This window comes from Phodopus roborovskii, unplaced genomic scaffold (genome assembly GCF_943737965.1).
Source record: "Phodopus roborovskii unplaced genomic scaffold, PHOROB, whole genome shotgun sequence".
Classification (NCBI taxonomy): Eukaryota; Metazoa; Chordata; class Mammalia; order Rodentia; family Cricetidae; genus Phodopus; species Phodopus roborovskii.
In genome coordinates, this window is record NW_026125052.1 from 33,112,957 (window position 1) to 33,138,655 (window position 25,699).

General features: G+C 54.8%; 2 protein-coding genes across 3 annotated transcripts in view; both read left to right on the plus strand.

Moving 5' to 3' along the window:
- Positions 1 to 5,540, plus strand: part of Rnf213 (ring finger protein 213) — an 89,430-nt gene extending 83,890 nt beyond the window's left edge. Inside the window, exons 65-68 of the mRNA XM_051181693.1 lie at positions 269 to 463; positions 1,198 to 1,287; positions 1,392 to 1,570; positions 4,124 to 5,540. Of these exons, the coding sequence (XP_051037650.1) occupies positions 269 to 463; positions 1,198 to 1,287; positions 1,392 to 1,570; positions 4,124 to 4,277 (618 nt within the window). The 3' untranslated portion in view covers positions 4,278 to 5,540. The remainder of the gene's footprint in view (positions 1 to 268; positions 464 to 1,197; positions 1,288 to 1,391; positions 1,571 to 4,123) is intronic.
- Positions 5,541 to 8,963: 3,423 nt separating this feature from the next.
- On the plus strand, positions 8,964 to 20,735 carry Endov (endonuclease V). Of its 2 annotated transcripts, none has more exons than XM_051181714.1 (9): positions 8,964 to 9,055; positions 9,321 to 9,492; positions 13,592 to 13,726; positions 13,890 to 13,929; positions 14,556 to 14,632; positions 16,761 to 16,829; positions 17,129 to 17,257; positions 19,284 to 19,357; positions 20,474 to 20,735. In XM_051181714.1, exons 1-9 carry the CDS (start codon positions 9,000 to 9,002, stop codon positions 20,682 to 20,684), a joined length of 963 nt encoding a protein of 320 aa, XP_051037671.1. In that variant the 5' UTR covers positions 8,964 to 8,999; the 3' UTR covers positions 20,685 to 20,735. The 2 variants fall into 2 exon arrangements, with proteins under 2 accessions (XP_051037671.1, XP_051037662.1); XM_051181705.1 differs by having other exon boundaries at positions 14,520 to 14,632; positions 20,474 to 20,731.
- The last annotated feature ends 4,964 nt before the right edge of the window (positions 20,736 to 25,699 follow it).

The window sequence follows — 25,699 nt, forward strand, 5'->3', positions numbered from 1 at the left end:
AGAGATCTGCCTCTCCTTCCTGAGTGCTGGGATTAAAGGCATGTGCCAGCATTGCCTGGGTATAGGGTTGTTTGAGGTCCCATGAGTTTGTCTCCATCTCTGTGGACTCTGGAGTACTGCCTGCTCTTACTGTGCACCGAGAATCAGCTGAGTGCTTTCTGGAGAGCCTGTCCCCGCTCCAGCTTGGGTGGTGACAAAGCTAACTTCTTCTCTGTTGGTGAGAAACAAGAAGTCCAACCATAACCCTAACCCTGCATTCTGTTCCCAGACCCCACTCACCAGTGCAGCTATCGGTGCCATCAGTGGACAGCTACAGTCCTACAGTGACGCCTGTGAAGCCCTGTCTATCATAGAAGTCACCCTGGGTTTCCTGAGCACAGCTGGTGGAGACCCTGACATGGACCTGAATGTGTACATTCAAGACATCCTACAGATGAGTGATCAGACAGCTCTGATCTTAAAGGTAAGCACCAATGGCAAGCCTGCTGGTGTATACCAGTAACCCCAACACTCTGGAAGAAGAGGAAGGAAGACCGCCAGTTCCAGGTCACCGCGGGCTACAGAGTGAGTTACAAGCCACAGTAGACTACTAAGCAAGACCACGTCTCAAAACAGGGAGGGGAGTCCTGTTGGAAGGTGTTGATGGGAAACTGCATGACCCTCCCCAAAGCTCCTGCTTCCCACCTAATCCCACCAGGCTTCAGTGTCGGAAAATCAACAGCATCCCTCACACACACACAGTCAGTCCACCATGCCGTCCCTCACACACAGTTAGCCCACCATGCCATCCCTCACACACACACAGTCAGTCCACCATGCCGTCCCTCACACACAGTTAGCCCACCATGCCATCCCTCACACACACACAGTCAGTCCACCATGCTGTCCCTCACACACAGTCAGTCCACCATGCCATCCCTCACACACACACACACACAGTCAGTCCACCATGCCGTTCCTCACACACAGTCAGTCCACTATGCACACAGCACACCTGGGCAGTAGCCTGGCACATGCTCCATGCTGACTGTCTGGGCTGGGTCCACCATCTGTGAGCACTGCAGAGCTGCACAGTGTGTGACAGCTGGATAAGACTGCCTCACGACAAGGGAAACAGAACGAGCTCAGGACAGAAAATGGGGAGATGTGCCCATGGTTCGTCATAGGGGTGACGTATGTGGGGCTGTTTCCCTTCAGGCCTTACACAGATGTCAGCTGAGACACGTCATTGCCCTCTGGCAGTTCCTATCTGCACATAAGTCAGAACAGCGGCTGCGACTGAAGAAGGTGAGTCTCGCCTCTGCTTCCCGATGTGGGGGGGGGGGGGCAGCGGGCACCCTCCCTCCCTCTCCCCGGGTCTCACTGTACCGCTTGCTGATTCTTCCTTTCAGGAGCTGTTTCGGGAGATTGATGGGAAGTACAAAGAGGCCCTCAGTCCACAGCACGCAAAGCTCCTCGGCACATTCCTGAACGAGGCGGGCTTGGACGCCTTCCTCCTGGAGCTCCACGAGATGATTGTGCTGAAACTCAGGGGTCCTCAGGCCGAGAGCGGCTTCAACCCCAGTTGGAGGTATGGCCTTGTGTAGCTGCTGGCAGAGTACGCTGTTGCCCAGTAGCTTCCCCCAGACTTGAAGATAGTCCTAACTTACCCAAGACCCCTTTTCTGCTAATTTTCCATGCCTTTGGTGTTTTGTACTGTTGGTTCAGTTTTCAGTTTTTCTTTTTTCTTTTTTCTTTGGGGGGGGTGGGTGGGGAAGGGATGGATTTTCAAGGCAGGGTTTCTCTGTAGCTTTGGAGCCTGTCCTGGAGCTCATCTTTAATCCTGGCAATCGAGAGGTAGAGGCAGGCAGATCTTTGTGAGTTTGAAGCCACCTTGGTCTAAAGAGTGAGTTCAGGACAGCCTCCAGGACAGGCTGGAAACCCTGGAGAAAAAATGAGAAACCCTGTCTCGAAAAATTATTATTATTATTATTATTATTATTATTATTATTATTATTATTATTATAACAAAATACTGGTGTGTGCCACCATTGCCCAGCAGCTTTGGTTTTCCAGGACAGGATTTCTCTGTGTAGCTCTTGCTGTCCTGGAACTCTGTAGAGTTCTGTAGACCTTGCTAGCCTCAAACTCAGAGCTCCGTCTGCCTCTGCCTCCTGAGTGCTGGGATTAAAGCTTGTGCCAACATGCCAGGCTTCTTTGGTTTAATTTCTATTTGATGTTAATCCCTTGTGATTAAAACAAAACAAAACAGGTAGGAGGTTAGGGAAATGGCCCAGTAGGTTTGCTTGTTGTACAGCATCAGGACTTGTGTTTAGATCCCTGGCATCTATATCAAAATCTGGGTATGGCTATCTATATATGCCTACAACCCCAGCACTGGGGTGTGGTAGAAGACAGGCAGATCCTGGGAGCTTACTGGACAGCTGGCATAAAAATATAAGTTCCAGGTTCAGTAAGAGACCCTCAAAAAAGTAAGGTGGGAAGTGATAGAGTAAGACACACAGTGCCATCCTCTGCCCGCTGGATACACACGCTCAAATTTGTGCACACATGTACATACCACACACAAAAAAGGCAGGCTGGGGTGTAGTTCATTGTTAGAGTGTTGTCTAGCACGCACAGATCCCTGGGGTGTGGAACACACATCTATAATTGCAGCACTCAGGAGTTAAAAGCAGAAAGATCAGAAGTTCAAGGTCATCATCAGCTATACAGCAAGTCTGAGGCCAATCTGGGCCACACGAGAACTACAAAATTCATATATTCCCCCTTTATAACAAGTAGACTTATGTCAAACAAATGTTGACTGTTGATAACAAACGTTGATAACAAAAAGCAAACCAGTGTGTAAAGGCTACAGAACACAATTAGCCATCTCTTCCAAGTATGTCAATCTAACATCCATCACCAGTGTCTCCTTTTCTCTGCACATCCCTACTTTGGAGACCCTTAGTGGCTGGGTACATTTTACACTCGGCTATTTGTGTATGATGCTCATCATCATTTTTAATTGGTGGGGCATTCATCTCTAAATTGTTATTACATGTATATGTGTGCTTCGCCTACATGTAATCCTGTGCACCACTTGAATGCCTGACTCCCTGGGAGTCAGAGGGACCCTGATCCCCTGGAACTGGAGTTATATAGAGATGGTGTGAGCCACCATGTGGTGCTGAGATTCAGACCCAGACTCTCTGAAAGAGCAGCCAGTCTTATAATCACTGAGCTCTCTCTCCAGCCCTGGCTGTTCGCCTCTTAATGGTCTGAAATGCTCTTTGTATACAACAGAATTAACTTTTATCAGTATTACAAATGACCTCAAGCTCTAGTTGTATCAAGTGAAACTGACGGATTTTCTAATTAAGTGTCCACGGTGCGAGCGAGAGTCTGCTCTATCATGCCCGGGGTACACGGTGGCCCTTGCTCTCTGTCTCCGCTGCTGCATTATACGTCTACGCCACACGTTTCTTTGATCAGCAGGTTCTGTACGGTGTAAGGCAAGGACTGAACTGTGTGGGTTCTTTCTTCTGTCTTTTCCTGCTTTTTGAGAAAATGTCTAGTAGCCCAGGCAGGCAAACAACTCGATCCTCCCTCTAAGTGCTGGGGTGACAGGCACAAGCCACCTTGCTCAGCTACTTTACTGCTCTTCTAAGCATTCACAGTCCAGCTTTCCTCCCTGACCATTTTATACTTGCGCTTTTCTTCCAGAACGGCATATGGCTTATACCGTTGCACACTTATATCCTGTAAAAGGAAAAAGTCTCTACTGGCCTACACTTATAAACACTAGCTGTTCTCCTTTCTAGAGTTTGCCATTTGTTAGTGTGAGGGTAAGAGAATACGGGGACGAGGGTCTGGTTTTGCCACGTGACCAAACTATTCACACCAGACATGCTAAGAGCCATCCAGCTAGCTCTGCTGTGAGCCAGCTCAATCCACGGGGCTTCCGCACCAGTACAGGAGGGGCTCAGCCCTTGGTGTGTCTGGAGGTGTGTCTGGTCGCATCCTCCCTAAGGTCCCCAGCCAGTCTGGTCCCTGCTGCTGTTTTGGTCCTTTTGAACTGGAGCGCATGACCATGGCTGGGCTGTGATGTTCAGAACTCTCTTGTCTCTTGGTTTCACAGCCTCAGGGACACTCTAGTGAGTTACATGGAGATTAAAGAGAGCGATGTCCTTCCAGAAGTGGAGGCCCAGTTCCCAGAAGAGATCCTCATGTCCACCTGTGTCTCAGTGTGGAAAGCTGCTGTCACACGAAAACTGGACCGGCAAGCGAGGTAGAGCAGCTCAACCTTCAAGCGTGGCTGGAAAGGAGGGTCTCCCCCAACCCCCTTCATAGCTCCCAACACAGGCTGTGGGCTTTGTGTGAAGGGAAGTGTGGGCACCGCACTGGATTCAAGGCTTACACACCATACAAGCCCATGGCTTTTTAAGGGCCAACCTGTTTCTGGAACATGTGCCTACCCCAAAACTTCCTCCTATGCGGTGATATGAAATTGGCGATCAACTGCCTCTTGTACATCCCAGAAGGAACGAGACAACCACAGTGCGGCCGTTACCGATGCTGACCCTCTGAAGACTGCCAGCCTCTGGCCTCACAGTTCACGGCCCCCGCTTCGCTGCATAGAGAGAAAACACGGGGACAATACATTTTTTCCCTGTTCTTTCTATACATATGTAAGAATAAATGCACATATGTGATGAATACATGTATTCTGTCAAGGAAAACCAAGGTGCTTATACAAGCTGTAAGGCCACATGAACAAGAGCTAATGTCGACCCCACCGTGAGTCACTGCCAAACCACGTAGGAACAGAGCCAAACACTGGGAGCGAGGGGCAATGATACATTGGGAAGCAAGGACTACGGGTAGGTGCTGGAGTACCTGCCACCATACATACGCACATCCTGGGTTTTCTCCCTAGCACTGCAAATGGGAACAAACAACCACAAGACAGAACAGACCGATGGCCGAAGCAGATGCGTCTTAGTCTAACAATCCACTTCCGTTCCTCTGATCCCTCTGGACTAACCCTACTCCTGGCACAGCCAGTGTTTACAAGCGTTTCCTTCAGACTGGCCATCAGGACCACACCCATGGACACAGCGCCACCAGCACGGGGTGGCTCTGGACCAGGCTATGCCTTGACATTCTCCTCAGAGCCTGGTGCAGGGACCAGACCTGCAGTAACGCACTGCAGACTCTATTCACAATCACGGTGATCTTTTCACTCCAAACTAGGAAGATGTCTGCGCGCCAGGCTTCCTGCGGAATGGATACATCAGACTGGGGGTTAACTCAACCTAGCCATCAGAGGGCAGCTCAGCCCCACACAGTTTCCTGCTGTGAAGGCCTTTTTGGGGCTTTGACTTAGGCATTTTTTTTTTCTGTCATGAAGGATTTTTAATTAAGATGTTTCATTTTGTATGCTACGCTTTTAAGCCTTAGCTGTCTATGTTGTGTTACCAGGCCTAACACCGGCAAAAGTAAATTGCATTATTTTCTGTCATACTCATTTTAATAAATTTCAGCTTTACTGCTAAGAGTCCTTTTTGGGCCATGGAGCTGGCTCAGCAAGTAAGAGCACTTGCTGCCAAGCCTGACAACTTGAGTTCAATCCTGTTTTCTTCCTCAGAACAAAGGGACAGCAGGGCTCTTATCTATGACAGAAACAGCTGGGCTCAGGGGATTCTGCCAGAGGAAACCTCCCTGAAAACAGGGAGGCGAGACCTGACAGCAGTGAATTGGGCTGTGGATAAGGAAGACCCCTTAGGAATAGGAAATAAAGGCAGGAAAGAGAAATAATTCAGATTCTGTGCCTTTCCTAAAGCACTGCCCGATGGGCCATGTGCTAACTGAAATCGCCGTGAGCTACTCCCGCTAACAGAACGTGGCACTGGCGAACCATCACCACAAAGACGGCAGTGGCTCAGGGGGCTGAGCCAGGTCACACAAGTGACCAAGGCCTGGGCGTGCCCAGTACACCAGTGTATGAGAACACGCCTCACGTGGCGCTATTGTGTGGTTTCCTGGACAGACGTGAGCAAACATCTATTCACCCCAGACAATACATTGAGAAAACACCACAGAAATGGCTCCAAACAGGTCTAGCTTAGGGACAGGCACATGGGTGATTCAGGCTGCATCATTGAAACACCCAACTAGGTTTAGGTGACAGGTTGTCACAGATGAGCCTGGGGCTCCCTGACCAATTTACAGCCATCTCCACAAGTCTCTCCTCCTCCCGAAATAGCTTACTGCTTATAACCTCAGGGACAAGCCTACGAAGTCTTGGAACTTTGTGGGCCTCTGGGCCGAGTAAGTTTTTCCTGAGCCTCCCGCTGCCCTTCGGGAGCCAGCGTTTCGGTTAGGAGGGAACAGCGCCACAAACACATGGATAAAGTGTTGAAATCAGGCTGCAGAGCCAACAGCCTGGAGAGCCTTGTTCGGTGGGCAGAAGGAGAAACCCGCAGGCCCCGTACTCAATACCAGGCAGGCCGAGACTAGGATCTGTGTTGCATCCTGCTCCCTTAGCTCTGGGTGCAAGTGTTCAGAGTTCACACACAACAGACAAGGGGCAGGAGGGAAGTGCCCTTTCCTGATAGCAACACTGGCAACTGACACCCTCTCTGTATGCACTCGGGTACAGCGCAGTACAGTGTCATCTGGGTAGGAATGCGTGGAGAGCAGTGTGAAGCCCTTACAGCAGCCTCCTCGCTCGGGAGCTGCTCCTGCTGCGGGTCCCTTCCCACACAGACACGCCGAGCGACATCAGGGCTCCTTTCAATCAACACCTCAGCCATAACTTCCTCCGAACCCACACGGCTCTGCCCATCTCCGCTGGCATGCATGGCTCTCACATACCAAACTCTATCCCAGCCACTCAACCAAGCCAGGCCAGCCTACCTGACGGTGGTGCTGGCTCTCCCGTCTGCCAGCTTGATGACTTCTTCAGACTGCAGTTTCCTCCTCTGCAAAATGCCTCCCGTTTCTGTGGTGAGGGGACACAGGGTAGAAAATAACAGCACTGAGCCTGGGCCTCGGCGGGGGCCAGAGAAACTTCTCTCCCAGCTGAAAGCCGGCTAGCTTTCAAGGTCCTGTCAGTTGTGTTAGAGAAACCCTCTCCCAGACCATAAATTCAAGGCTGGTCTAATCCGGCCTTTCACAGTTTGCTTGCGAAATCGTGTCTTCGCACCATGTGACTTAGGTGTACACACCGGAACCCTCCCGGAGGACCGTAAGCCAAGCCTACTTGCTGCCTTAAACGCCCAGTGCGCTCCTACCTCGGGGCAATTGTACATCCTCTGCCTGCCACACTCATGGCCGCGCCCTCTCTTTGACCTTTCCTCTGTCTGCGGTGAATTCTCATCATTTCACCCCCAAGGCCCTCTCTGGTCCCATCCCCCTCTTCCCCTACCAACAAGTCCCCTCCCCCATCCCCGTATCTCCCCCCTTGCTGGCTGCTTCCATACGATGGGTGACAGGTTATTTACAAACGCACGCATGAGCGGCCTAACAGTGGCCACACCACTGAAGAAAGTGGCGATCCATTCCCCAGCAACCACTCAGTGCCAAGGTCCAGGGAGGGCTGGGGCAGCCTCGGGCCTCCCGAGGGTCACTGCACGCGGGCCATCCCTGCCCCAGTTCAGGGTCCTCTGGTCCTCGTTTCCCACAGCGCGATTGCAAATGCCCTCCCAACCCACTGCTCCCAGCCCAGAGCCAGCATTTACCAGAACTGAGAAGGAAGGAACGAAACTCAGAAGAGGCACTAAGAACCATCTGATTCTGAAGGAAGTGCCACAGATCCCATCAAGTTCACCAGATCATAAATAAGCAAGAGGTTCTAAGCCCGGCCCTTCCAGCCGGTGCTGGCTTGCTCTTCTGACTTGTCTTAAGGTAAAAAACAAACAAACAACAAAACAAAACTGTAGTCTAGAGATGGTTCAGTAACTAAAAGTGTGCACTGCTGCTTCACAGGACCCAAGTTCAATTCCTAGTCCCCAGGCCTAGAGGCTCACCCTCCCCTGCAGCTCCAGGGGGTCTAACCCTGCACCCCACAGGTACCTGCACTCATGACACACACACACACATAAAAACAAAATAAACCTTTAGAAAGTACAGTCTGCTGAGCTCATATCATGAAGAGGTTGGGGTACACAGTATGGAAGGCTCTGTGTCCTGGTCCCACAAAATGAGCATTTGAGGGGAAAGAGGCTACACGAGACACAGGAAAACTGTACCCCTTAAATCCCATGGGGGGGGATTAATGGGACAAAACTACAGTTCTGCACCAAATCACCAGGCATTGGCCAATTTTAGGTTTGTTTGGGTTGAATCCCTGAGGTGGCTGATCTTTGTTGTCAACCTGACTGTATCTTGAATCAACTAGAACCCAGGCGGCTGGAACTTCCTTGACTGGGTTACCCAAAGGTCCAGAGACCCACCCTATTTATTTATTTAAATCTGGGCCACACCTGGCGACAGCCCATAAAAAAGGACATAGAAGGAGGAAGCTTTTGCATTTTGCCTGCTTGCCCTCACTCTGGATGGTAAGTTCTGAATTTCCTTCATATATTTTCATTCTATCACTCCCGCTCCTCCAGAGAAAACAAATAGACACCCTGGTCTGGGTCAGCTGTTCGAGTCAACTCTGGCACTGGACAGCTTCCCTTGCTGCTGGTAAGCCCTGACCCTGGAGATCTCTGGAGTCCAGGCTCCATCCCTAGACCATTCCAGCCACCTCAGGGACTGACTCTACTCCTGGACTTCTCTTGACAGCTCTGGGTGTGCGGGGGCTGCAGGTGCTCGCCAGTCTTTTTGGAGTCGGGCCAAGGCTGCCTGGGAGGGCTGCAGGCAGGCGCGCGGAGCGGACTGTGGCGCCCACACGTCCAGCGCTGCTGTGACAGCGGCCCCTGGCGGCGGCGGCGAAGGGCAGCGGCTCGGCCCGGCTCGGCTCGGGGCGCTCCGGAAGTGACGTCACGGGAGGCGCCGGTGCCCTGACCATGGCCCTCAAGGCCGCGGGGCGGCCGTCCGCGGAAACCCTGCTGCTCTGGGAACGGTAACGGGACCGGGGTCCTGCAGTAGCCGAGGCGCGGGCGGGGATGGGGTGGGGTGGGGTGGCGCGGCCTCCCGACCTCACAGCCCCTGAACACCCGTGCTGCCCCGCAGGCCGCCAAGCTGCCGGAAGTTGCGGCGTGCCCTCGCTTCCGGTGCCGCGGAGCGCTCTGCGCCTCGGTCCTGGCCTGGAGGGGAAGACGGGGCCGGGCTGGGCGGGAGGGATGACGGCCCCGGGCCCGTTCTGATGCTTGTATGTGTCCTGCTAGGGAGCAAGCGCGGCTGAGGACGCGCGTGCTGCACGGGGACACCGAGGCCTGGCAGCGCGACGCCGCCTTCTCGGGCCTGCGCAGGGTCGGGGGCGTGGACGTGTCCTTCGTCCGCGGGGACGACTCCCGGGCCTGCGCCTCGCTCGTGGTGCTGAGCTTCCCCGAGCTCCAGGTAACCCGGGTGCGCTTCACTGGCTCCCAAGACAGGGTTCCGAGCCTGGGTGCAGTTTTGTACAGTTTTTCTCCTCCACCCCTGCGCCCTGTGCTTTTTAATTTAAAAATTTCCCCCCCTTTTTGATGCTAAAAAACTACCCAGGGCCTCGAACTGCCAGGGGATCGATACACTTCCACTTTCGTTTGTAGAATTCAATGTGTAGGGTGGAGTGTATTTTTAAAAGGCTAAAAGCTCAGAAAGTACTGTAGCTTTGAAGAATCAATGGACAGAGTCTGTAGGTGTGATGGCGCAGCGGCTAAGAGCGAACTCAGCTGTTGCAGAAGCTACAGGTTCAGTTCCAGCTCTCTCTCTCTCCCCCCCCCTCTCTCTCTCTCTCTCTCTCTCTCTCCCTCTCTCTCCCCCCCCCCCTCTCTCTCTCTCGTCATTTAACGCCAGCTCCAGAAGATCTGAACTGACTTGTGGCCCGTGTGGGCACCAGCATGCATGTAGTGGACAAAAAACGCCCACAAACCCACACGTACGTAGCTACACGAACAAGACATTAAAAATCGTTCTTGAAGGATGAACAGACAGTTCTAAGTCTGGTTACCCTGGTTTACTCACCTCAGTGGCTCACAGCACGTACCACAGGTTGCCCAAGCAGGAACTCTTAGCCTTCCTAGACCTCCTGCTTTCCATCTTGTCTCAGACTAGCTCCGTTTTTAAAGTTATTTTTAGTTTCTGAGCTACAATAAAAAAAGTGTTTTTCACTGTTCTCATCATACATGTTTTCTGTTGTACCTGGTTCACATTCTCCCCCAGACAAGATCCATCCTCTTGCAATTCCGTGCCCTTCTGCCTGTCAAGTGTTGCTGGAGTCTGCCCCCACCCCGTTTGCCTCCCTCAGTCCTTTGCATATGACACAGTCCTCCTGTAGGCTACTGACCTGTTTCTTCATAGGCTTCTGGCCTCTAGGGTTGGTCCTTGGTCTCCATGGATAAAAGAGCTTTTTTTTTTTTTTGTAAGAAGCAGTGTCATCCAATCACAGGCCTTCTTAAAAACTTCCTGCTAGGCATGATGGTACACACACATGTAATCCTGGCCCTCGGGAGGCTGAGGCAGGAGGAGCCAAAGCTCAGTGCCAGCCTGGGCTCCATGAGACCCTGTCAAAACAACAGTAGAAAGCTTCAATGCCCCTCCCGTGACCTTACGGCTAATAAAGTTCATATTTGCTAATGGGACTTAGAGGCCATTTTTGCTGTTTCCTGTGACCCTGTTGGTTATCTGGCTTTAAATCCCTCCAACAGGGATCCAATGGCCTTCTCTGCTAGAGTGGTCTTCACTTGGCTGGCTCCAGCTTCCTGAAGGGCCCAGTGTAGACTGTGCTTACTCTGGCGAGCTTCCTTCATCCCACAAGCCCAGAGTCCTGACTCAGAGACTGGCAGGCTAGAGTGCATCCAGCTAGGTAGTGTGTGAACACGAGCATTTCTCAAAACCGGGAAAGCTGGGAGATGAGGGTCAGAGAGTAGAGACTGGGGTTCTGGTGGGACTTCCAGACTCAGACAGGCCCTCCCCTGTGTCCTCCTGTGCTCCCCGCTTATTTAAAGACCACGGTAACCCTGAACCTCTCAGCTCTCACACTGCAATGAACTCAGCCTGAGTTCCAGAGTGTAAATTCCGATGCCAGGAACCATGATTTGCCCTGGTGTGGGGAAGACACTCAGGTCCTCTCTGCATAGATCATGAGCAGTCAGCATCTCGGGAAGCCTCGGCCACACCCCAGCCTAGCATTCCGATCACGGCTCCTCCAAAGGCAGCAGACTCTTCCTGACTCTGCTTCTGTGCCTTCCCCAGGCTGCCCCTTTAAGTTCTGGATCTGCACTGGGTTCATGTTCCTTAGGGGGTAAGAGCAGAGGCTGCTGTGGGAACCCTGGGTCTACCGTTCCCCGCCCTACCCCTTGGCTCTCCCCCCCCCCCCCCCCCCCCCGCTGGACTAGTGAGAAAGATTGTCCTGGTTAGTTTTTATTTCACCTTGACACATGCTAGTGTGATCTGTGGCCATGTCTGTGAGATTTTGTCTTCACGGATGGTTGAGGTGAGGGGGCCCAGCCCACTGTCCCCGGGCAGGTGGGCCTGGACTGTTAGGAGCTAACTGAAGGAGCCGTACGCAGCTTTTCTCCATGACGCTCGGGGTTCCCACTCTGGCTTCCCTCAGTGACAGACTGTGACTATTTTAACACAGCAACAGAAAGGCGATGGTATTGATGCCAGTGCTTAATCGGAAGCGGCTGGCACAGAACACGGCTGTCCAGCTCTCCCCGTCTGCGGACTTAAACACCCTAACTTGTGGCCTTAAGGCCTGTTTAGTGCATGCGCTGTCTGTCACCCATGTGGAACCCACCAGGCACAGTTCCCTCCTTTGCCCCTCCCTTAGGGCTCTCGAGGACAGTGCTTTGCCATAGGTGTATTGTAACCCCAGCACTGAGCACACGGTGAGTGTGGCCCACCCACCAGCTCCACGTTGCCTGGCTATGGCTCCCCTGGAAATGTTTGGAGATGTGGATTGCATGGACAGGCTCCTAAAACATATTAGTTACTCATACATGACAACCCTCTTAAGGATTTAGTTACTCTGCTCACGGCCGAGGGTTCAGTTCACCATGGCAAGAGACCAAATCAGGAAAAAATGGAACGTCGGTGCTTAGCACTCACTCCCTGAATGCAGTCCCAGACCCCAGACCATGGAATGGCACCGTCCACATTCAGGGTGGATCTTTCCTCAATAGTTGAGTCTCTCCGAAAATGTGTACCCAGGGGTGTGTCTCCTGCTTGCTTTTTTATTATTATTTTATATGTATGAGTATTTTGTGTGTGTGTATGTCTGTGCACTATGTGCACGCCTGATGTCCATGGAAGCCAGAAGAGGGTGTTAGATTTCCTAGAACTGGAGTTATAGAAAGTTGTGGTTGCCCCTCCATGTGGTTGCTGGGAATTGAACCCAGGACCTCTGGAAGAGCAGCCAGTGCTCTGAAGCATTGTTACCTCTCCAACCCCTCTTAAGAAATTCTGAGTGTAACCAAAGTTGATCACACAAACCCTGAGAGCATGGTTTGGATAGGGTGTAACTGTCTAGGACCAGGCTGATTGGGGGCAGGAAATGTTCTAAATGTAGATTATGGGGCTGGAGAGATGGCTCAGCAGTTCAGAGCACTGGCTGTTACACAGGACCTGGGTTCAGTGCTCAGCTCCCACACAGCATCTCACGCTGCCTCTAACTCCAGTTCTACAGGATTCCATGCCCTCTTCTGGCCTTCATGGACAGCACATATATATAGTATGTTTACAGATACGCAGACAAAAACACTCATACAATAAAAATAATAAAATATTTAAAATTTAATTACAATGATAGGGGAAACACCAAAACTCGTTGAATTACACATTTTACAAATGAGTTTTGTAAAAAGTAAAGTGTATCATAGTAAAGCTGCTAAACACACTTTCAGAGCCACAGCCCATTCCTGGGGAAAGCCGTCTCCACAGTAGGTTTCCCATAAGCAGTGCTTGGTTGGAGAATTAGTGGTCTACCTGTACAGTCAGGAATTGTCCCCTGAGCATCCTTGACGGGCTGGCAGCCTTATGGGACAGCTCCACCCATAGCCGGCCATGGGAAGGCAGGAGTGCTCCCTACCCTTCTGTTGTTGGCTCCTCCCGTTTGCTCTACCCTGCCCTCCCAGGGGCTTCTGCTCTGAGCCTCCAGCACCCAGGCACGCACGCACGCACGTGGTCAGCTCACGCTGAGGGGCAGGTAGGCCTGAAGCTGGCCGGCATCTCAGCCACGCTCCAGAAAGATGAGACTTGGGTGATGCTGTCTATCATAGACATTAGACCCAGGTCTTGGGGCTTCCTCATCCTTACCAGGCCCCAAACAAGTATGTGAAAGATGAAATTCAAGTTGGCTCCCCATCGCCCAGCTGCAGGCAAATCATTTTGTCCTGTCTGCCAAACCGGGTCTCATCCTGGCTGAGGCTGATGTGAGAGCCATGGGTGGGAGGCAGAGGGATGAAGAGGTGGGTGCGGCCAGCATCTAACCTGTCCCCGTGGGCCTTGCCGGCAGGTGGTGTATGAGGACAGCCACCTGGTTCGCCTGAAGGCCCCTTATGTGTCAGGCTTCCTGGCCTTCCGGGAGGTACCCTTCCTGGTGGAGCTGGTACAGCGACTACAGGAGAAGGAGCCAGGCCTCACGCCCCAGGTAGGCGTCTCCTAAGGTTAGGAGAAGGCCTGTGCTTGTGCTTGGGGGCGGGGTCCCTCAGGCCACTGCCACCCACAGGAAGAGGGGATGAGAGACATCTGTAGCCATCTCCCCTTGCTGCCCCACAACAGCCCAGCTGACGGACTCCCCTGTGGCTCTGTAGGTCCTTCTCGTGGATGGAAACGGGGTGCTTCACCAACGAGGTAATTCTAGAAGAGGGTCAGAGAGGGTGCTGTGGGGCAGTAGGGTGTTTCCACCCAGAGGAGCCCCTGCTGTCTCCCCTCCTGACCACCCCCTCCACAGTACCCTACACTGGCCCATCCCCAGCACATCATCTAGGGTGACCTTGTGACCAGAGAGTCATAGGACTGAGCTCAGGTTAGCTCCATTCCCACACCAGCCCTGCGCTACCCGTCAGGCTCTGTCCCTGTCCTTGCCAGGGTCACCATGGCCTGAAGAAGGGTACGGTGGCACTCTCAAGTGGAGCATGAAGGAGCTGTTGTCTTCCTAGCCGGCAGGAAAGATAGGGGTCTGGCTAGAAACCATGGGCCCAGAGCCAAAGGAGAGACACATGCTAATCTGGACAACAGTTCTGGGCCAGCCAGCCACTCCTGGCCATTGCAGTCCAGGCCACTTGACAAGGCTCACACCGTAGGGGACAGATGCAGAGGCCCGACGCCAGCAGCAAATGGGAGGGGCCTTGTTCAGTGGGGTCAGCTTGGCACCCGGGTCTGTCGCTGTGGACGAGAGCCCCGCCCCCAGTGCTCAGCTCACTCCCTTTGCTCCCTTGCAGGCTTTGGGGTGGCCTGCCACCTCGGTGTCCTTACAGATCTGCCCTGCATCGGGGTGGCCAAGAAGCTCCTGCAGGTGGATGGGCTGGAGAACAACTCCCTGCACAAGGAGAAGGTGAGGAGGGCCTTGGTCTCCCCGGCGGACCCCAGTGAGGCCTGCGCCTGCATCAGCCCTGGGGCTAGGGCCCATGGCTTAGCCACCTCCTGGGGGCACCTCAGATCCAGCCTGGCCTGCTAGCACAGCATCCTGGCTTCTTCCCTGGAAGAAGGCCCACCTTCCCCTGGGCGCCTCCTTCCTAGTGCCTGTGCGCGGTTCTCTACAAGGGTTCACGCCCTTGGGAGCTTGCTGGGCGCCTCCTACCCTTCCTAGCAACACTCATGGAGGCTGTGCTCTAGTTCCTGGGGACGGGCTTTCCACCTTCTTGCCTCCCTCGGTGTAGATTTAAGGAAAGTGGGAGAGAAAGATGGGCAAAGGCGGGGTGCCAGGGTTCAAGCAGATGGGGTTTGTTTGTTTTTAACTAGGGAAAGGGAAGGGGGAGTCCGGCCTCTAGAGCGCAGCAGGAGAGAGGAGAGAAGGGGATAGAGAGAGAGGCTGGGAGGCGGGCAGGGCCCTTTAAAAGGGAAGGTAGTGAATGTGCACAGGTGATGCTCTCAGTGGCTGCAGCTGAGGGCGTGTCCTGTCAGGACCCCTGGGGCAGGCCAGTGCAGATGCCTGAGCACTAACACTCATCCAGCCTGCAGCTGAGCTTGCTGTGGTGCCTGGCTCTGGCCCTTGCTCTGCCTCCGCTTAATCCTTTTCCACGCAGAACCGGCATTGTGGATGAGCTGTCCTCATCCAGAGGAAGCCATTGACATAATGTTTATCCCATTGGGCAAGTTCCAAGAACTGAGACCGCCACCTCTTTCCTAGCTCTCGGGAGCCTGTGTAGAGAGTGAGGCATCTACACCCGTGGAGCTGTTGGAGCAGGGGAAGCCCAGGTCCTACTCGTGGCAACCTGGTCGCTGGATGTGCTGACCCTCCCCCACCCAAAAGAAGAGGGCTGTGAGGGGGCCTTACCAGGCCCCCAGCCGGAGGGGAGCACCCAGCCGGAGGGGAGCACCCAGCCGGAGGGGAGCACCCAGCCGGAGGCCCCCAGCCGGAGGGGAGCACCCAGCAGGTGGCCCCCAGCCGGAGGGGAGCACCCAGCAGGTGGCCCCCAGCCGGAGGGGAGCACCCAGCCGGAGGGGAGCACCCAGCCGGAGGGGAGCACCCAGCCGGAGGGGAGCACCCAGCAGGTGGTAGCTTTAGCCGGGTCCTGCACTTGCTGTGCCCAGTGGCACCTGTGTGCCCTCCGCCTGCCATTCGGGGCCTTAGCAAACCACAGCCCCTTCCTTATCCGAGCCCCAGTTAGCAGGGTAGATGAACCTCATACCGTGACCTTAGCACAGTTGGCAACACACTCAGTGCCGCCTCTGAGGTGTAGGTAAGGCCCTCTCCTCACTGATTAGATTTTTTAAAGTGAAGTTTGCTGGGCTCGGTGGTTAAAAATGTGTGCTTCTCAGGTGGGGCAGTGGTGGCCACGCCTTTAACCCCAGCATCAGGGAGGCAGAGGCAGGAAGATGTCTGTGGGTTCGAGGCCAGCCTGGTCTATAGAGCCAGTTCCAGGACAGCCAGGGCTACACAGAGAGACCCTGACTTGAAAAAAACAAACGAAAATGTTCTGCTCTTGCAGAGGACCCAAGTTGGGTTCCCAGCACCTGTGACAACAAGACGTAAGTCCAGCTCCAGGCGGTCTGATGCCCCTGGCATCTACAGCACCCACACTTACATGCACACGCCTGTCCCCACACAGACTTACACATACATGCATAACTCTAACATACAGCCGTTCAAAGAAGGACGCTGGCCTTCAGCCGTCGTTGTGGGGATGGCTCAGGCAGTGAAGTGCTTGTCTTGAACACCAAGAGCTTGAGATTGGTCCCCATTACCCACATGAAAAGTGCTGAGCCTGGCGGCCCCAGCTTGTTATCCCAACACCAGAGGCAGAGAAAGGGGCCCCTTGGTGAGCTCCAGGCCAGTAGGAGACACCTTCTCAAAGAAGGCGAGTGATGATCCTGAGGGTGACATACTCAGGCCTGGCTGAGACAGGCCTTGAGCTCACAGAGGTCTGTCCCTCTGCCTCTCTAGAGCTGAGGTTAAAGGTGTGCACTAATGTACACATTTTTAAGGAGGTGTTTGTATGGTTGCTTTTTCTGTTTCCCAGATTATGTCCCTTCAGGCTGGGGGAGACACATTTCCTCTGATGGGCAACTCTGGGACTGTCCTGGGAATGGTAAGTGGCCCAAAGGCTGTGCCCTCTCCAGACTCAGGGTCCACTAGGCCATGCCACAAGGCATCCCCTGTCACATGCGTGTGTGCAGGCTGGACCCTGTCTTCTACACATCACCCCACAGCCAGAGCATGCTGTGTCACATACTCCTCTGGCTACACTCACCCCATGTGCCACCTGGAGATGCCTTGGCCCCATGAACTCCTTCCTGCCACCCAGGACACCCTCGGAACCTCAGCCTTGAGACTGGCCTATGCCACAGAAACGTGCCCTAGCCATGCCTGACCCCCCTTCACCCACAGGCCCTGAAGAGCCATGACCACAGCACCAAGCCCCTCTACGTCTCTGTGGGCCACAGAATAAGCCTGGAGGTTGCTGTGCGCCTGACCCACCACTGCTGTAGGTTCCGGATCCCGGAGCCCATACGCCAGGTATGGGGGCCAGGGGCGGGGGAGGGGGTGATTGACACTGCCGCCTAGCCTCACTTGGGGTGGGTCTCTGCCGGGATCCGAGGCCCGGTCCCCAGGCCCCTGGGTGGAAGGAACCACTGGGCACTGAAGGCAGGAGTGTAGAGCCGAGGTTGCTTCACCTGGGAATGGTTGCTGCTGTGCTTGCCTTGCGAAGCCTCCTGCACCAGGGCACAGCAGTGCAGACAGCTTAGCCTTTCCAAAGCCAGCGAGTGTCAGGCAGGACCAGCGGGGAGTCAGGCTCACAGGAGCCTCACCCTGGTGCCAAGGACACCAATTAGGTCAGACCCCAGGGCTTGGCTCTGCCAGGTACCATCACCATGACTCCTCAGGCCCCCAGAGTCATCTCAGCCTGCGGGAAAGCATCATGCAGGTCACCTTTCCGTATCGCCCTCACATGCTGGTGCCTGTCCAACAGCGGACCGTAGGCTGAGGACCCAGGAAAAGCCCCCCCCCCCTTGTGTTTGTGCTTGTTGTTGTTTGTTTGTTTGTTTGTTTGTGTGGCTGTGGGGGTTCTGCCTCCAGAGTGCTGAGATTAAAGGTACAACACCACCACCTGGCTGGAAAAGCCCCTTTATAGAGGGGGTCGGAGGACAGAGGGGCTCTAGAAAGGCCCTGGCAAAAGCCCTGGGCCAGGAGGAATTTGATATAGTCAAGCCATTCGGTCAGAGTGGTGAGGTGGGGAACCACACCAGCAGGGACTTGGAGCAGCTGCTGTCTGCATCAGCTGTGGGACAGCTCTTCGGGCCACAACTCCGCATACTCAGGAGACCGTGAAGTCTTTGGGAGGTATGAAGGAGGCCATGCAGCCCACTAGCGGCAGGCTGGACTCTGTCTCTGCCCCAAGAGAGAGCAGCAGAGCTGCAGATGCACAGGATGGCCTCCAGGTGGCAGCAGCAGGCTGTGCCTCCTGTGGTGCTCAACCCTGCTGCTGGAAAGGCTGGCTGCCCAGAGCTGGCCTCTGAGAAGGAGCAAGCATTCCCCCAGGAAATGCCCTCTTCTCCCTAGCTCACCCCAGCCCTCTCTCGTCTCGGATGTTTGTCTGGTTACAGGTGCAATGGTCTCTCAACCCTGTGAGTCATGCCCCAGCCCCAGGAAGCCTTTTCCTTTCCATCTCGGTGGTCTAAAGAGAGAAAGCTCAGCCCTGTGCTATGCCGGCCTCAGCTCCTATGGCCGTGGTTTTTCCCAGAGTTACAGTGGTTTCTGTCCTAGCAGGCTGCCTGCCCTGGGGGCCCAGGCTGCCAGAGAGGAAGGGAATAAGGCTTGCCTGCCCAGGAATGGCTGTGGCTCTTGGCTTCTCCGTAGAGCTCCTTCCCAACATCCCCAAAGTTCTCCAAGGGGCCAGTGCCGCTCTCTGGGGACTCACCTTCCTCTTCTCTGGTCCATGCCCAGCCTCTGCTGTGCTCCTTGTCCTGGGCCCAGGCTCTGCCGGTCGGGACGTCCCCCTGCCCACAGCCTACTTCCCTTGGCTGAAGAGGCTCTGCCTGCAGGGTTAGCCATTGCTGTCTGTAGGTCATGTGATTCCCAAGGCTAAGCTAAACCCATCTGAGCTGGGGTCAAGGGCTTCCCTAGGCCAGACCCTTGCAGGTGGCAGGGGTATATTCGGGTCTGAGTCCCATACCTGTGGCCCTCGAGTCCTTTTTTTATTATGGTAACTTGTCAAACTTTCTGGGGGTGGGCAGTGTCACAGCTGACATCCATCAGAGGGACAGACAGACAGAGAAGACAGACACCTGGGCTATGAGTCCAAGAAGAGGGCTAAGCAGCGCGTGCCCTGAGCTGAGCTCCTCACCCACCGTTCACCTGCCACCGGTCAGCTGACGCTGGGAGGGGCCAGGACCCTCAGCTCCCAGCTCTTCCGTCAGCTACACGCTGGTGGGGCTCGTGTTCCCAGAGGACATGGTGGGGGCTGCCTCTGGGAGGGCATGACGTGCTCCCCAGCTGCTGGGGATGGGGACATGTGTGTGCCACAGCTGTGTGTGTCTTTCAGGCTGACATCCGCTCCCGAGAGTACATCCGAAGGACTCTAGGAACCCCCGGGTCTCCTGCACAAATGCGAGCGAGGTGAGTGGGAAGGGCGTCCTCAGTGGCTGAGTGTGAGCCCAGCCTGACGGGGGCATAGGAAGAGAACAGACTGCAAGCCTAGTGGGAGCCCTCAAGCAACCCCACTCCTGTGGCTCAGTTGTCCCAAGGCCTACCTCCAAAATATGACCGCTGTCCTAGTTAGGTTTCTATTGCTGTGAGGAAACACCATGCCAAAAGCCAGTTAGGGAGGAGAGGGTTTGTTGGGCTTACACTCCCACATCACTGTCCCTCACTGGAGGGAGTCACAGCAGGAACTCGGGCAGGGCAGGGCCTGCTTCCGCTGGAGGGAAGGGGGCTGCTCACTGGCTTGCTCATCACGGCTTGCTCAGCCTGCTTGCTTATAGAACCCAGGACCAGCAGCCAAAATGGGCTGGGAGCTCGCACAGCAACCACTCATTATTGAGAAAATTCCCTACATCGGGATCTAAGGGAGGCATCTTCTCAATTGAGGCCCCGCCTTTCAGACGACTCTAGCTAGTGTCAAGCTGAACCTAGTCAGCACAGCTGCCACACCTTTCCTGGTCCGTTTCACCTGTCCAGGGGTCCAGGCCAGGGCTGCTCACAACAGATATGGTCCTTAGAGTCAGACATGAGATAAGAGTGGAGACCGTGGTTAGCCCGCAGACTCAGCTGGGGACACAGGGCTGTCGTGAGTTCTTTACACAAACTGGTATTACTAGAACAGGCCTCGGGGAAGTCTTGTCATGAACAGGTACTGTGATCCCATTTCCCGGGTGAGGAAACCGAGGCACAGAGAGGGCATCAGCAACAGAGCATGGTGTGTCTGGCAGCTTCGGTTTTGGTCCCTGCCTCCAGTGCCCCTCACTCCCCAGGTGGCCACAGCGGCCCTGGCTTGAGTGGTGAAGGGTACCCTTGTCATGCCTGCTCCCCTGGAAGCTGGTGGCTGTCCCTGGGCCCACGAAGCTGTTTGAGAACCGAGGGAGTGGGCAGCTGGCCCTACCCCAGCTTCATAGCTGAGCTCGGCCAGCCTGAGGTAGAGTGGCTGTTTAGTTGACGCTGTCCCACAGCAGGCCTTCCAGAGACCCCCTGGCCTTTTATCCTTTTGTGTCACCTGTTTCTTGGTGTCATTACCAGGAGCCGGGAGGAGCAGAGGCCAAAGGCATACCCCAAAGGAGGCCCAGGTCCGGCCGGGCCCCCCAAGGACAGTGGCAGAGGCCCCAGCCCAGACCTGGAAGACCTTCAGCTGTGTTTCCAGGAGCAGCAGGACGGGCAGCCAGAGGGAACTGGGCATCATGAAGACTCGGGCCTCCGGACTCCTTCACCACCCTGGGAAGATGATCTCTAGGAGCGGTGGGCATCTCTCCCGCAGCCACAGGTAGAGCAGCGGGCGCTGGAGGCAACAGTAGCCTAAAGCCCAGCAGGGCACAGCAGGCGCAGTCTAGCATGGGCCGATGGCTGCCCAGCCTCCTGCATCACTAGCTGGTCAGCGTGGTCACCATGACCCAGAAGGACCACATTCCAGACCAGGAAACGCGCAAGCACCCAGAGGTCCCGAGGCTGGCAGCCTGTGCCAGCACCTGCAGCTCTGACCTGGCTCTGGTTTCGCTCCTCTGTTCTCAGGGGTCACCGTTACATCACCGTCCTGGCCGCAGACTGCCCGTCAGTGGGCATAGTTGGGCTGCAGCCCCCATACAGCCCCAAGGTGCCTGTCCTTAAGCTTGCCTGCTGCTGCTGCTGAGCCCCAGGGGCCTGCCGTGGGAAAGCCTCAAGCCTGGAGCAGGCTCAGGAGTGGGCGTTGGGGAGTCAGCTCCACACAGGGTGCCAGATGGGAAGCCGGTTGAGGCCCGCGGTGAGAAAGCCCCGGGCTCGGCTCCTCACTCCTGTTCCTGACACCCCCTCTCGCCAGAGGGAGCGCCAAACCCCACCCCACCAAGAAGGCATCTCCCCTGGGTGGGTTTGCAATGGTTGCTGAGGCAGGCCACAGGGGCGGCTCACCAGCAGCATGGCCCCAGTACCCTGTCCTCTAACACATACGCAGCAGAGGGTCACCCGAGTGGCAGCTGAGGTGGGCATAGGTAACATATCTGTAACATGCCCCTTGCCCGCACCCTTGTAGACAGCTCTTACGTGATCTAGATCATTTCAGTCATTAAAGTACACCTTGTCAGCCTTTCTGGAATATCCGCAATCCAGTTCGCACAGTGGTACGTGTGGGCCCGGCTTCTGGGGAGCATGAGCCCCAAGGATCACTGGGCCTGGGTTCAAGGCCAGAGGCTCCATCACAAACGGACATCATCTTGTGTAGCCATTATTACCTTGTTTGCCTCAGAGCATTTTCATGGATCCAAAGGGAGCCCTCTGCTGTTAGCCTCCAGTCCCCACCCTTCTCCACAAGAAGCATCAGCCCAGCCACCCCACATTGTGTTTGTGGGTTTGCCTGTTTCCAGGCTCCTTTGTGGGGCACCATGTGCCATCTTCTCTCCTTTCTGTGGCTGAATTCTATCCCATGCGTGGAGCTGTGCATTTAGTTTGCCCAGTCATCTCCCAGGTGCTTGCCTTGTGTCTATGCTAGAGATCCTATATGCTGAGCTCCTTGTAACGTTTCATTCTGGTGGGTGTGTGCCTAGGAGGGTCAATGCTGTGTCCTATGGCCACCCTGTGTTTCCCACAGGAGCAGTCCCCTTCCGCAGCCCTGTCACCACCCCAAGAGCATGTCCCCAGCCTTCCAGCACTTGTTACTGTGTGTCTTTGGAGTCTGGCTACCCACTGAGTTGAAAAGGAGTTTATTTGCCTTCTCCTAGGCCACTTTTGTGCCCTGTTCACATCCTTTGTTGCCCCCCCCCGTGTGTGTGTGTGTGTGTGTGTGTGTGTGTGTGTGTGTGTGTGTGTAATTGGGCTATTTGTAGTTGAGTTTCAAATTCTGGATTTTAGTGATGGGGGGTGTGTCTCAAGGAGTTAGTCTTGGATCTAATTCATTGCTATTTTCTTTTTCTACCCCTGAGATCACTAGAAATAGCCCCACTTTGAGTCCCCGGTCTGTTGCCTTGGCCCGCCGTGGTCAGCATGGGTTCTTTGGTGGCTTCCTCAGATCACTTGGCAGCAGCGGGAACACAGGTTCCTTGCTGAGGACCCACGTGAGTCAGAAAAACTGAGAGGGGGCTGCCACTACGCCTGCATCACAGCCTTCCCTGCCTGTCCCCAAACCACTAGCCACGGCCCGTCCAGATGCTGCTAGGGGTGAGTCCAGCTGTCCCGTGGCCTTGGGATGGAGCAGAAGTGTGCAGGCTCAGGCCCTGAACCGGGGTTGGCATTTGGGCTGGGTCTATGCCTGGAAGAAGTTTAGGGCATGGGCTAGCAGCCAGGCTTGGCGGTCGTGCAGGGTCACCGCACGCTTGGTATACACGCTGTGACACCCTGCAGCATCGCGTCAGTGGCAATGGCCAGGGACCTGACCCTTCCACCCCCACTCCAGGCCAGAGTTATCTGGGCGCCGCTGCTACAGTGGCCTGGGGGAGTAGGGCGCGAGGGCCAGAGGGATGAAGAAGTAGAGAAGGGGGAACATGGATGGCGAGCCCGCCGGGGTGGGATGGCCAGACACCCAGACACCAGTGCCCGAGGGCAGGGGGCCCTAAGTGCAGTGGCGTCTCAGCTCCTTCCCACAGAACCTTAAAAATAGGAGCTGGGTGATGTCCATCTCAGCAGACCACAGCTCTCTAGAGCTAAGAATATTCTTGGTGCTCTTAATAATTCAAGTCAGATCCAAATAGATTTCCATATTCATCTGCAGCTTCTGAGCCCCTTCCCAGCATCCCCACCCCAACCAGCAGCTGGGCGAAGAGGCTTCCAGGAGGAGGTAGTCCAGCCTGGCCTCTGGGTCACTCAGGACCCCAGCCGCCCCCATTTCCTGCTCATGTGGCAGCCGGGAATGGTGGACACTGCCAGGCTGGAGTGGCCGTGGAGTGGCCGTCACCACCTATGCGCCAGCAGGTCAGGCTGGGGAGCCTGGAACCTTCCTCAGCACCACTCTTGGCTGCTGGGAGCTCACCTGCTCCTTAGACCCCAGGGGCTGCTTCACAGCCCCCCAGGAGTGTTCTCCTACCTCCGCAGAAGAGTCCTCGAAGGGCTTTTCTGGGGCTGTGACCTAGTGAGTGCATCTGTACAGAGCTCCAGTCCAAGGCCTCTGTTCCCGCATGCTGACTGTGAGTGGTCAGTACCTCCTTCCTGAATGGTGACATGGTGGGTTTGATGTCTCCAGAGTCTGTCAGCTTTGGCCACCTTCCCCTCCAGAGACAGTGCCAAGCTGGCACACCCTTCACCTACCTGTCAGCTGAAGATCTGGTTTCAAAGGTGAGGAGCGAGGGGTCACATGATAAGGCGGAGGACCGCCCACCTGGCCCACCCACCCCACAGCAGCCCAGCCCAGCCCAGCCATCGTGCTGTACCATCCTGACCAGGTCCAGCCGGGAGTTTTGTGTGACTATTCTTTAAAAGCAGAGGCCCAGGATAGAGGCACCCTGACATGCAGGTGAGTGGCCCAAGGTGCTGTCAGCTGGGCGCCACAGAGGGGTGATGGAGTAGAACTCCCTCCCCGCTTTCCCAGCAGGCACCCCGTGCCAGGTCCTGAAGGGCCCCTGGGAAAGAGGAGTGTAAGGCCCAGGGACCCGCATCAGGTCCCAACGGGGAGCTGTGAATGCAGTCTGGGCATGGGTTAGGGTTTTGTTTCCGTGTTGAACAGGGTCTCATCACAGCACAGGAGGGTTGACCTTGAGCCTCTGATCTTCCTGGCCCCCTCCCCTCTCCTAGGGGTGGGGTTACACGGTCTGTGCCACCACACTAATGGTGGGATCAAACTCAGGCTCTGCGCGCTAAACAAACACTACTAACTGAGCCGCACCCCCCAGCTTTGGGTTTTGTTTTTACACACTTAAATTTCATTCATAGTGTTTTTCTAGTCAAATCCGGAAGCCTGCAATGTCTGGGAATAGCACGAAAAGCTGGTGTCTCCTTGCCTGGGTCCCTCTCAGAGTAAACTTATTTTAGCATACCCTTTGATTATTTCCTTATTCTTTATAAACGGTATTTTAAAATTACGTGTGTCTGTGTGTGGGTATGTGCATGTAAGTATAGTACTTCAGGGGCTAGAGGAGGACATCCCATCAGAGTTACAGGAGTGAGCCAGTTATGAGCCTGTCCTGAGTGCTGGGAACTGAAATCTGCAGGAAGCTCTCTAGCGCTCTTACGCTGGGTGTTTACCGCTACAGAACCCGCAAACATTGCTCCCTTTTCCCGTCCAGATTTAGAAATTGCATTTGTTTTACTCGTACACCTCTTGTTCTTTCCTAGGCTTACTGGTCGCCTTGTTTAAGGTGGGAGCTGGTTTAGTTCTTCTGCAGCCATTGCTTATTTCTTCCCCTGACCCTGCAGTGGAACCAAGCAGCATACATCTCCTTCAGGAGCACTGGCATCAGAAGGCCATGTGTGAGCTGGACTTCGTGGTAGCTCTGGTGGCCGTTAGCTCTGGTGGCCGTTCTCCAGGACAACCTAGTGGCCCGCTCTCCTAGATTTATCTAGTTGCCTGGCAATAAGATCTGTTGTGACTCATAAACGATGACAAAAGCAAGCATTCCCAACTTTAGGTTGTAGAACACATGTGACTGGTGTACACTCTCTCCCTCTCTCTCTCTCCCTCTCTCTCCCTCTCTCCTCTCTCCCTCTCTCTCTCTCTCTCTCTCTTTCCCTCCCTCTCTCTCCCCCTCTCTCCCTCTCTCTCTCTCTCTCTCTCCCTCTCTCTCTTCCTCCCTCCCTCTCCTCTCTTCCTTCTCCCTCCTCCTGTCCCTCCCTCTTAGGGTCTCTTATTTTCAGCTGCCATGTCACAAGCTGCTCTGAGGACATTATCTTGGAAATGTCTGTTCTACCCTTCAAGACTGGGTGACAGCATCGCTGGCTGTCGTCATGAGACCCTGAAAGAGAGCCCCTAGCCCATCGGTCTCCCATCCCTCAAAAACAACAGTGCATAGCGAATCTCTGGTGCAAAGTAATTTGCTTGCCACAAGGGATAAGTGACACAGAGCCGTTCCCTCCGAGGCCTGGGGGTAGGGGTACAGCTCTGCACCCCATACAGTCCTCCATCCCAACGACGCTCATGTTTTAATGCTGCCCAAGACCCTTTCCGCCTCGTAACCAGTGCCCCTGATGGCCTTGTGGCAGGGGAATCTGGGAAGAGGCCCTTTCTTTTTCTTAAACTACCATGAGAGTTTTTGTACCAGCAGGCAGGGAATAGCTCTATGGTAGAGCACTTAGCTAGCATGGGTTCGATCCCCAGCCCTCACCCACACACCAGAATAGTTACTGTAGAGGCAG